The sequence below is a fragment of the Chlorocebus sabaeus genome, chromosome 25, assembly GCF_047675955.1.
Source record: "Chlorocebus sabaeus isolate Y175 chromosome 25, mChlSab1.0.hap1, whole genome shotgun sequence".
NCBI classification, from domain to species: Eukaryota; Metazoa; Chordata; class Mammalia; order Primates; family Cercopithecidae; genus Chlorocebus; species Chlorocebus sabaeus.
In genome coordinates, this window is record NC_132928.1 from 28703447 (window position 1) to 28716345 (window position 12899).

The following is a 12899-nucleotide window of genomic DNA, read 5'->3' on the forward strand; positions in this document are numbered from 1 at the left end:
TGTAACAGATACAAAGAATGTGACATGGTGCACCCTTACAGGAAGCTTACACATTATTGGAGATTAGCTATAAAGTACAAATAACTTTGATATAAGGCAGATTGTGATATCCTGACTTCTATCAAGATTGAAGGTCAGCTTTTCTGAAGAAAATGTCTGTGTCTAGGAGCAGCCTGAAAAACAGGATCAATACCTTTAGTGGTTCCGAGCACTGAACAGATTACCACCACCTCAACACCCCACACCCATCCTCCCTGCAATTCAAAATAAAAACAATGTTGAACTTTTAAGATAAGTCTCAGAAAGTTAGATTTTGCAAGACACTTTGGAGGGTGAAATCGAATTAGGGAAAGATCACTTGAAGGTTCTTGCAGAGTTAGGCATAAGCTTTTGGTGGCTGGACTTGAAGCTGGTGGCAGCAGGGATGAGGAGCAGTTTCAAAGTATAAATATTTGATAGCATTTGGTGGCTGTCTGGGCACGACGCTATCTTCCGTGTTAGACAAGAGAGGAAGGGATAAGACCTTTCAGTCTTGGTGGCTGGCTGTCAGGAAGCAGAGTTGATTTTATAAGGAAGTTGTAAAATCAGGTTGACTTTTGGTTTTTCAACAGATTGAGTTGAGGATGACATTGGAACTCCCAGGTGAAAATGTTGAGATGGCAGTTAGATGCATGAGTGGGCCCAGAGGGGGCTTTCAGGGCTGGAGATGTAGATTCTGAATGGAGGTGTCAGTCAAAGCTGATATGGAAGGCCTATAACTGAGCCTTGAGACTGGCCCATCATTTGTGAGAGGAGCTGGAGAGAGGTAAAAGGGAACAGCACATCATTGTGTCATGGTGACCAATAGTTCAGATTTTCAAGCTGCATCTGGGTCCTTTGAAATGGCATGAACCAGAGGGAGTTAGAGCAGAAAAGCCAACTTTGGGTTTATATTTTGGGGGCAAAAATATCTATAGTAAGAAATTAGGGGTGACCTAGCAGAAATCAGAACATGTTTTGAATTTGATTTTGAATTTTGAGCCAGGACTGCATAGTCTTCCTTTCATGTATTCATTTGATGAATATTTATTGAATACCGATTGTGTTGAGACTATAAGGATAAAGAATCCAAGCACAAACTCATTTCCTACTGTATACAAAAATATTTGTACTTAGCCTCTAAGAGGATGCAGTTTACAGTTAGCTTTGTTCTTATCATAAATGAGGACCTCAAGGCCCTATCAACAGAACTGATGTCTCTGCAATTCAAAATTCACTATTTATTTATTTATTTATTTATTTAGAGACGGAGTCTCTCTGTCGCCCAGGCTGGAGTGCAGCGGCATGATCTCAGCTCACTGCAAGCTCCACCTTCCAGGTTCACGCCATTCTTCTGTCTCAGCCTCCTGAGTAGCTGCGACTACAGTCGCCCACCACCACGCCCGGCTAAGTTTTTGTAATTTTAGTAGAGATGGGTTTTCACCGTGTTAGCCAGGATGGTCTTGATCTCCTGACCTCGTAATCCGCCTGCCTCAGCCTCCCAAAGTGCTGGGATTACAGGCATGAGCCACCGCGCCTGGCAAGACCTTACCTTTGTGACCTACCTAGCTCCTTTCATCTAATAACTGTTCCCTAGATAATTCTGATCAACCTGTTATCAGAATTTGTTTTCACCACTTTTGCAATTTCTCCATTCTCCCATCCTTATGAATCTAGATATTAAACAGTAGGTAAGCGTAACAGTCTGATTTTAGCTGTTGTTATGTTGACGATGGTTAAGTCTTGGGCAAGAGAACAAAATCCACTTTTAACCACAAGTTCTGAGTTTTCTACCAATGGTGAATACATTATTAACTAGTACAGCTGTGAGCCTTATTCTTATTCCACAACATGTACAACGCAGTGGGAAACTCTGTACCATATGGCACGGTAAGGGGATTTGAAACCAGAACGCTTAGATGCCAGTTGTAATGCTGTCACTTACTAGCTTTGAGTCCCTGGGACAGCTACAGGTGTGAGCCACCGTGCCTGGCCTATAAAGCAGTATTTAAGTGGATGGTTTCTTTGGGGGTTGAGAGCCACATTTCCTTTTCTATATAAACACACAAACCCTGAAGTATGAATAACAGGGTCAGCCAGGAATCACAGCAGCTGAATGTAACTGTGAAGTAGAGGTGCTGTAGATAACACATGCCATCTGTGTCCTTTATCTCTGGGATGCCTCTAACACCTACTGAAGGCTGAATCACAGGTTCAACCACCTAAAGCAACAGGTTGGGGTTAAGAAGAATCAAATGAATTTGTAGCCTAAGGTACCATAGAGGCTTTGCATAATGTGTTAAGAAAAAAATCTTAGTGAGTCTTAAAACATTTCTTAATTTGCTTTTCACCTCTTCAATGGAAAGTAATAATTGCCCCCATTTTCCTGACATAAATAAGCCACTGTAGGTGGGGATAACTTCGGTTACGAAGTCATCTGCTTTTAGCTGTTGTTGTGACACAAATCACCACAGTGATTTAAACACATGTACAAAACTAATCTTTGTTGTCTAAGCATGTGGCCATGAGTTGCTAGACCTATATGCCCACAGGGGCAAAAAGGAGGTGACTGAAACTAGATTCTAGATCTCCTTATTTGAAGAGCAACTCTGACATACCTTCTGTGTACTTCCCCTACCCCCATCAAATTAGGCAAAATCATTAATATCTCATTTATTTCTTTTAAGATATGTTTCTTAAGCATCTATATACTTCTGAGGGACAACAGCATTTCATACTCATTTTATAGATGTGTTTTTCCAATAGCCAATTCCTAGGTCATAACATTACAACTACATTTCCTTTGCTGAATTTTATTATCATCTTTCTGTATAGCCAGATCATGAAATAAAGGCGTTTGTTCCTATTCAATATAGAACATTTTCCTCTGCCCTAGTTAAGAAGTATCAATTTCAGTCATAAGGCAACACATTCTTATTGTGTGGGGGGGCTCTAGGGTTTGTGTACACTTTTTTTTTTTTTTCCCAAGACAGAGTCTTGCTCTGTCATCCAGGCTAGAGTGCACAGGTGCGATCTTGGCTCACAGCAACCTCCGCCTCCTGGGTTCAAGCAATTCTGCCTCAGCTTCCCGAGTAGCTAGGATTACAGGCATCTGCCACCATGCCTGGCTAATTTTTTTTTTTTTTTTTTTTTTTTTGGTAGAGACAGGGTTTCGCCATGTTGGCCAGGCTGGTCTCAAAACTCCTGACCTCAAGTGATCTACCCGCCTTGGCCTCCCAAAGTGCTGGGATTACAGGCATGAGCCATTGTACCTGGTATTGTGTACATTTTTCTAATGTTGCCTGGGTCTTAGGGTTAAATATTTTTATTTCTGAAAATTAAAGTACTAGTAAATATTGTGGAAGGATAGCTGTGTTCTGAAGATACAGAACCTATCAAAAAGGTCCCAAGGTAGAGAACCACATTTATGTCTACGAACCACATATTTCTTCAGGTGTATAATTATGCAAGAAGATTATTTTATAGTTTTGTTATCAGATCTTTTTTTTCTTAAAAACACTTTTTTCTTTGAGTAAGCAGAATCAGCAAAATCAAAGTGAAACTTACAAAATAATGGTCAAAAACTAGCTTCTCATGGCTACTCTAGATCAGTGAGTTCACTGGCCATTCAGTTTCAAAGACATACAGCACTAATTCTGGTACAATTCACCATAAGATAGTGAATTAGTATGAGTAAGATTAATGTAAGATAAACACATTTATAAATCATACTATGTAGACCGTCTGAGGTAAGCATAGAAAGTTACAGACTTTTTAACATTGCCTTAAGTTAGTATTTTTAAAAGTCTAATTATTTCAAGTTGCCTGTTATGAATATTCAAGTTATTAAATTTAAACATAGGTTAGGGGACAGAAAAACTATATGATGAGTTCTCTCAAGTTCAAATAATTTTACCAAAAACCACATTTTATTCAAGAAACAGAAAAGGAGTCATTTGGTGCCATGCTTTTATTCAAATGAAAGGGGAAAAACTACACTGTACCAGGAAATAGCAAATATGACAGTATTTTACAGCACAGCATCTGAAAAAACGAAAAACCTGTAAGCAATGCTCTAGAGTGGACAGGTAAGCACACCATACACTGTACATTGCTCAACAGTGTCCATGAAACCATAATTAAATAGCTGAATTTGGCTTTAAACAGCCAAATAAAACTGTAACAGTCATTCTAATACAAAATGGAGAAACCAAGAAGAACTAAAAGCTTTCCAAAGCTGTGTCAAATAGCAGAATTTGACAGGCTGCACTGGTAATCACAATAAATGTTTGGCAAACTTAATGGAATAGTTATCATAATAATTTGACCTCTGATGATGAAAGCACCAATGTGTTTCAGTAGGGTTGACGAAAATCCCCAGACTTTATGAAATGGCATATTTTTCAACTGTATAATTTTAAAAACATAATTCAAAAAAAAAAAGCTGCACCATAATAAAAAAATCTGCAGACTTAAAGAAATATATCCATATTCCTTCTGCATTAATAAAGTAAAATCTTATACTGAGAGCAATGAACTCTGTGGCAATATTCACATTCTACCTTTAGACCTTATAGACATTCAATTCAACTGTTGGACACACACAAATTTAAGAATAAAGGGTGGTCCTGTTTAGTTTTAAATAGTTTCTCCAATGTCTTACATCCAATTTTCTTTATATAATAGCTAAGTAATATCACAAAGATTGCTTTGATGAGGGAAATTTAGTTAATATTGAAATGAACAAATTTAGTAATGTAAAATGCTTATTAAATTATCCTTTTGACTACTATTCACATTTTGATTAGATTCATTTATGATTTTTTAGTTTTAATCTAAATGTGTATTTGACAATCACTTCCTTCTAATTGTGATAGAAATTATTGTCTAAAAGGTAAAATGTGCAATTCCCCATTTTTAATATCCATATGTTATATACACAATATGTATACACTTAAAATATAAGAGTTACATATCCTGGTCTCTTACATGCAAACAGTAGATCACAAATAGTTTTGAGCTACACATGTATCTTGCACAGGTATTGGAAAAAAATCTCTGAAATTTTTTTACAGTTTTAACAAATATACATAAATATAAGAACATAAATTACAGTAAAATATTGACAGCATTTGAGAAAATGTTGATAACCCAGATGCACTGATGCCTAAAGGCCTTATAATAATAGAAAAGTACAGCTCAGGGACATCTCATTCCTACTCTTTTTTTTTTAAAATAAGTAAATACATCATATGAGACATTAGTTCTTTCTCTAAACAACTCAATTAGAGAAATGTATATATTTTTATCTCTACTTCCCATGAAAGAAAACAAACTACGCATCTCATTTATGATACAATACTGTCTTCCCCCCCTAGTTTACACAGTTGTCACAACACTGAAACATAACAGGGTCACATAATCATTCAAGTCTTTTCCTGAGAATGAAGTTTTTCCCCAACTAACCCTCTGGTATACACTGTTAAAGAACAAAGATCATGTAGAGGAGATTTCAAGTGTATACTTAATCTAAGCCATTCCACTTGAAAAGGATTAAAACGAAGAAAAACCCAATATAAGTAAAATAATGTGAAGCTATTTTAAAATTAAAACGTAGCCCTTTGTACATGTTTAAAAATTCTAAATATAATTTTATATGAGTTATAAATATAATGTAAAGACTTCTTGAGAACTTGTTTCAGGAAGTCTTACATCTTCAGATTGAAAGACTACTCTCAAAGTGTCATTCACTTCTGCCAACTTATAAAGTGACTTACTTTAAAAGAGATAGAAAGCCTTTTTTGTTAAAAGAACAATCTAAATTATTCTGAGTTGGCCAGAAGTGGTGTAAAAAACAACACTGATTTAATCAGCAACTTCTTATAACATATTCTTGGTTAAGCTCATGTGGTTTAAAGCGAACCTACTAGCAGCTCTTTACAACACCTCCTCATATTTAATAGAGAATGTTAATACTTGAGTGAATAATAAATAAGAGTTGTAAATACTTAGCAGAATAATTTTTGCAAATGTGGTAACACCACTAAAATATGAGGGTTACTGTAAAACTAAACACTAGTGTTTCTCTTAACATCATAAGAAAGGTGCGAGTTACTTCTGAAGGTATATTTCCTACTTTCATGATCTCCACATGAAACAAAATACAAAGGTATCTTAGAATAAACCCCCAGGAGAGAAAAATAGCAAAATAAACCATCTGAAGACAAGAATATACATTAAAAGGTTAAAAAAAAAAGCAACAAATAAAACACATAATTTGTAATCTTAACCATATTTCAATGACAAATCCAACTAATATCCATGAAAATTCAGTGCTTTAATGTATCTAATATCAAGCAGGTGAACCTGATAACACATACAAATCTCCATTTGTGAATTAAAACATTTCCTTCATCACTTGGACTTATCACCTAAGTGAGAATCTTCTGCACTCCAAAACACTGTGGTTTACATTCCAGTTGTTCATGACAACAGAGCTTAATGTCCAGTTTTAATTAATAAAAGTCTTGTTGGCAATTAGAAAGATTTTCTATAGGCAGGAAAGATGAAGTGCAAATTTACCATGAATGTTCTGAAGCAAGCATTTCCCAACTTCTATGCCTTAGTAGGTAACAGTTTTTTGGGTGTTACTGGTCTTTTGGTCTGCCATAAATGGCTATGAATGGTAATTGCATCGACACTGGCAGATAAAGTTTTAGCGGGTATGTGGCTAAACTGTTTCCTGTCAGAATTATATTTGTAAAGTCCTTCAATCATTTTTTTAGTGATAGATTTAGGGCCTATCCCAGTCAGTTTATTGATTTCTTCGGTTTCTGGGCAATAAGTATACAAAGATCTGAACTGGCATCCTGAATCCCGGAACAAGATTAAGAAGTTGTTGGCATCTGATTTCTCCATTTCCTTTAAAATAAAAAACAAAAATAACATAACACCACCAATAAAAACCCTTTATTTTGCTGAATAAAGTTTATATAATTATGTTACATTTCTTAGTCACATTTTATAACATTATTACAATGACAAATTTTAAAGCCTATTGCTGCTAGTCTTTAATCAAATCTGCAGGCTTCCAGAACCCAATGTGAAAGTAAACTAAATCTGATAATGAAAACGTCTAGCTATAGATCTTTTTACATGCTGTTGCAATTCTAGGCCCATGAGAGTACATTCTCTTGAATGGATAAAAGACTTCCACAGTTTGCCAAATTTAATTTTCATGCAAACATGCTTACCTCCAGTATTTTTTTCTTCTGACCTTCATTTACTTTTCCAGCCAAACAGCAATGAGCTAAAGCATTCTGTATTATGTGCTTATTGGATTTTGCACTGGGTTCTTTGTAGAGCTTTGGTCCTATGGTAGGGATTTAATAGAAATAACATTCCTAAGTCAGAAATATTACTATTTTAAAATGATGTAATTGTTCCTACACTGTTGAAATACTGTAATAGAAGACCAAATTCTGTGCTTAAAGGCTTTTACTGGCTGCAATCCAACCAAAACATTGTTTTATCCACCCAGAGATATGGAGGATGTTCCTATGGCCTTCTGGAGTACCCTGTGAGAGCAGTACTAAAAATAAAATATTGCTATAACTGTCATACTGCCTATTTAACCTTCTTTCTTAAATCTATAAGGTTGCTGGTTAGCTTAGAGTCTAATGGGTCCATGAGTAATTTAAGTCTTTTCAAAAGGCAAAAAATACTTTTCTTTTTCAGATTGTTCAACTGAACTAACATAGAAAGGCAGAGGGAGTAACATGGAAATACTGTCAAATCCCAGGCCTTAAAGGCTGTCAGACTGGCTGTAGCAGGTAGTATTAAAAGCTACAGAGTGGGTCTCTAGCAAGTTCTAACCTCTAGCCTTTCTAGGGTTTCCACTTCCACTCTATCATGGATAGATGGAGGCATCTCCTTTTCCCTCTGCTCTTCCCCATACATGTTCTCCCATGCCTTCCTATCTTACCTCTTAACATGCTGCTGACATTTCTTCTGATTTCTCTCCTGCTTCATTTATTTAGAAGTGTCCTTAACCCACATTCTACTCTTCATTGCTTTTATTCCAATCATGCCTATCTAGAAGCTAGAAGAGGACTTGGTGGGGATATGTGAGGCTAGATACCTTCCTAGATTCAATGCATTCTTATCTTTTAGAGCCTCTTAATACTTGCTAAAGATGCACAATTCTGGATACCTGAAATCCCAGTATTAGGGACAGGACTTGGTAGATTCTAGCCTTTACTCAGTACTGAGGAACTATGTAGAACTTCTCTAAAACTTCTGCAGACCCAAACTACACACAGAAATGGCTAGCATTGGTTAGAGGGATGAGATATAAGTGGCATCACTAATTTTGTTTAGAAACTTACTCAACTACCTGAAAGTGACCACCTGCATTCATTGTTTATTAGTCACCTGCGTTTAAGGCCCAAAGGTGAGCCAATAAAATTTTCTTTAGTATAGCCTCCATTTAAGAGTGTGTTAAATTCAAATGTTTCTCTAAAAATGTATAGACACTAACCTGTATATTCCGTTCCAGAAGCCACTGAAGAAGTTGTTGATGCATTTTCCCAGTCTTTTTCTCCATTTCGACTGCCACAACGACTTGGAGATAAGAAGCCTTCTACAGACTCTGATCTAATTAGAAAATAAAACATATTTTATGTCTCAAACAGAGAAAAAATGGGGCCCAGAGGGTATATATGGAAGTACCAACCAAAATCAACCTAAAGGCCTAAAAATAATATGATGAGGCCGGGCACAGTGGCTCATGCCTGTAATCCCAGCACTCTGGGAGGCCGAGGCAGGTAGATCACAAGGTCAGAAGTTCGAGATCAGCCTGGTCAATATGGTGAAACCCCGTCTCTACCAAAAATACAAAAATGAGCTAGGCGTGGTGGTACGCGCCTGTAATCCCAGCTACTCAGGAGGCTGAGGCAGAAGAATCACTTGAAGCCAGGAGGCAGGGGTTGCAGTGAGCCGAGATCATGTCACTGCACTCTAGCCTGGGCGACGGAGCAAGACTCTGTCTCAAAAATAAATAAATAAATAAATAAATAAATAAATAAATAAATAAATAAAAAATAAATAATAAAAAATAATATAACATTGTCTTATTCACGGCTACACATCCAAGTTCCTAGAACATAGTAAGCATTCTATAAATATCTATGGAAAGAATGAATATTTTTCCATGTGAAAATAGGCAAATAACACAAAGGATAGTAATACAAAGATAAGAACTCTAAGATGATGATTGTCACTAGAAATGTTCTCTTCTGATATGATATTATAGTATAAAGTAATAAAATACTGACTTTTAGCTTCTAATCTATATACTAGAGAAAGAAAATACAAACGAGATCTTTCCTAAGTCACAGGCAACCCACTTTGTAATTATTCTAATGGGGAAAACCCCTTTGTATTAGTGGGTGATAGACTAGAGAAGGTGGTACTCTCATTCTACTGACTGTGATTTAATAATAATCATATTAGCAATTACTGATGTACAATTACTGTTAATGTTACATAGCTTATAAAAACTATGTTATCAATGTCAATAATTCTAAATTCTAAAAGACAAAAAGCACTGAAAAATGAATAGACCTTTTTACATAATTTAACAGAAACTCAGTCCTAAGTCAGCAAAACTTAGAAAAATGTGTGATTATGATTTAGTCATTACAAAATATAAAATAAAAACATGAAAGAATTTTTACTTAGTATTTGTGTAATTGCAGGTACTATACTCTTTTCTGTAAAAATATTCATATGTTATGGATTTACCTTGGTGTCCTCTTGCCTGAATGTACACTCTCGTTATCACCTGTGTTCAGCGATGCCAAAGAAAGGCTAGAGACTGAAAAAACACGATAAATTCATGATCCTGAATAAAAACAAAATTAGAAATTTAAAAGGAGCAACTAGCAAAGAGTCTGTTCATTAGATAACACCAGCATATAAAAATTGAGCTTCTGTAGTTTCTTTTCCTTTTCTCTGTACTTTTAATTTAAACACATAATATGCTTGCATGCATATATACACAATTTATTTAAAATTAGCAAGGAACCTACTTTTAGGAAATAATGATAAAACTAACTTGCACTCCAAAAGGAAAGTGTTAATATGAGACATGATACTGTGATCCTAAAGAGAAAAACAAAAATTTCATAGTATCTAAATTCTAGGTAGAAAATTATATCAATTAGTTTTACAGGCCTGAATACAGAGTTCTCTTTAAATAGTCAATATTATGTTATTTTTCCTCAGGTTTGGTATAGTTATGAGAATTCTCTAAAAAACTTCCATGGCATTTGGTTTTAATAAAGATTTCTTTTCTTTTTACAAATTTATCCCTGCCCAAGATTTTTTAAAAATAAAGAGTATGGCCAGGTGCAGTGACTCACACCTGTAATCCTAGTACTTTGGGAGGCCAAGGCAGGCCAATTACTTGAGCCCAAGAGTTCGAGACCAGCCTGAACAACATGGTGAAACCCCATCCCTACAAAAAATACAGAAAAATTAGCTGGGTATGGTGGCACTCACCTGTAGTCCCAGCTACCCAGGAGGCTGAGGTGGGAGGATCACCTGAACCCAGGCAGGTGGAGGCTGCAGTGAGCCATGGTCACACCATTGCACTCTAGCCTGGGCAAGAGACTGAGACCCCATTTCAAATAATAATAATAATAATAATAATAAGAAGAAGAAGAAGAAGAAGAAGAAGAAGTATGCGTATTGACTTTTAAAGGAAATATGTTCTCTCAACTCCAGATATTATAAATTTGGATTTTCAACCATTTCTATCTTGAAGGATGGACTTATGAACTCTTGATCTTACATTCCTTATTATACCAACATGTTTCTTGTACATTTCATGCATATAACATTTCTTTAAATTTGTAAGTATGTAAAGGGCAGTTAATAGTTCAAGGAGATTATATCTGAGGGCAGAGTTCCCTAATAGGGTTAATATTTAGATTTGATTTTTAGCATTCACATTTGTTCTGCTGAATATATGCATGCACACATAATACATTCAATTCATTAAAAACTTCATTTGCTCATTTTCGTTCTCTAAAAGGGAGCATGCATAATCTCAAAGTGTGTATCCAATTTTGCATATCAAAGTACAACCAAGTTAGTATGACAAACCAACCAAGCTGGTGTTTTTTATGAACAGACTCTTCATAATAAGCTATGTTACCTGGAGGACCCTTTATTGGTGTTTTGGGGGATTCAATATGATCTCTGTGAATAGATTTTGGTCGCTGTTTTTTTTGTTTTACTACTTGAGGACGGGGTTTAATTACTGTATCCATATCTTCCATTAGTTTCAGTTGTTTCCGCCTCATATATTCTTGCCTAATAAATTCTCTGCGTGCTCTCTCATCTTCCTTCTTCTGACGTTCCTCCTCAGTTTTACGCCTAAGAAATCAAATGGTTACAGTACTTATTCTGCATACCAAAGACAAATCACACAGGAGTTATGTATTTGATATGAGAAGGGATAATTCTATTTCATCACCTTGGGGAATAAATGGTTCATTTAAAAGGTACTTGATTACTTGATGATTCTGCTGAGACATGGGATTAAGCATAAATAAAGGAGGGAAGGAAGAGTCAAAGAAATTATCTCAAAGGTATTTGAGATAATTTAGGTCGTATGTGTATGTATCTGTGTGTGTGTGTGTGTGTGTGTGTGTGTGTGTATACATGTCTCCCAGGAAAGTTATTTTAATGTTTTTTAAACATTTAAATTAATTATTGAAATTAATGTTTCTAGAGAACTTTACCACGCGATGCCTTAAACTTAAGATAAAAATGTAAAATTAGGCAATACTTCGGGAAAATAAATTGATTTCTACAAAGCACCAAAAAGTAGCACTGATCCAGCTCTCTATCTATACTACAAACTTTTCTGAAAAAAAATCTGTTAATAAAAATTAATGAGAGACCACCTCTTTGAATACTTACCAACTTTTTCTAAATATGCCCATGCATCATTAAAGTTCAGATCTAGCACTGACCCAGCAATTTCCTTTACCTTGTTTCCTCCTTCTTATGCTCCATTTCTGCTTCTAACTGTTGTTTCCGGAGTTGAGTTTCCTTCTCCCTTCTTAATCTTTTCTCCAACAAAGCTGCCCGTTTCATTGCCATATCATTTTCTGCTTTTTGATCATCCTAAGAATGAATTTCATTGAAAACGATGAAACATTTTAGGTACCAATATTCTCATTTTCAATTGTTACAGTCACATTTTGTGGTTAGTTCTATAACTGAAAGTTTGAACTATTATAACCCTTCTGAATGTGGATGTGGTTCAGGAATTATGAAGGAAGAACTGAACTACAGTGGTAACAGTTCCATCAATAAAAGAGGACACACAAACTTATTTAATTACACGTTGTCAAAACCTATGAGATTTGCAAAGAACAACCACAAAAACAAAAAAACACAAAAGATTTTTTTAACCCTAACTTAGTAACTTAGAGTAGGGAGTTCCCCCACCAATTTTTAAAATTGCATTTGAATTTTATTTGAAATATAAGCTCAGTAAAAATACCTCAAGTAAAAACATCCCAAAATTAGCCACCCAATGTTTTATCACATAAATGAAACTACTGCTGCATGATTTTAAATTGAGGTACTGACAGTCTGCTTGATAGGTTCTGAAGTATAATGAAAATTTTTCCATTGAGGAAAAGATGGGCATGATAATACTTCTCCTCTACAGTTCTTTTAATTTGAGAGCTAGTTCATTATCTATAGGTCTCCTGGGCCTGCCCTAGTTTCTACCTGAATCCTTAGGGACAGCCCTAGTTCTCAGGGGGCTTCCAAAATGCTTCAGAATTCACCAAAGGAAC

The 12899-nt window shown here is 35.6% G+C and overlaps 1 protein-coding gene across 2 annotated transcripts in view; it reads right to left on the reverse strand.

The window, feature by feature from the left end:
* Positions 1-3970: 3970 nt before the first annotated feature.
* CAMSAP2 (calmodulin regulated spectrin associated protein family member 2) overlaps positions 3971-12899 on the reverse strand; it is a 115512-nt gene continuing 106583 nt past the window's right edge. For both annotated transcript variants that reach the window (XM_007989016.3, XM_007989015.3), the window contains 6 exons: positions 12080-12216; positions 11240-11460; positions 9823-9895; positions 8558-8673; positions 7272-7390; positions 3971-6939 (listed from right to left, as the gene is read on the reverse strand). In XM_007989016.3, the coding sequence (XP_007987207.3) occupies positions 6634-6939; positions 7272-7390; positions 8558-8673; positions 9823-9895; positions 11240-11460; positions 12080-12216 (972 nt within the window). In that variant the 3' untranslated portion in view covers positions 3971-6633. The remainder of the gene's footprint in view (positions 6940-7271; positions 7391-8557; positions 8674-9822; positions 9896-11239; positions 11461-12079; positions 12217-12899) is intronic.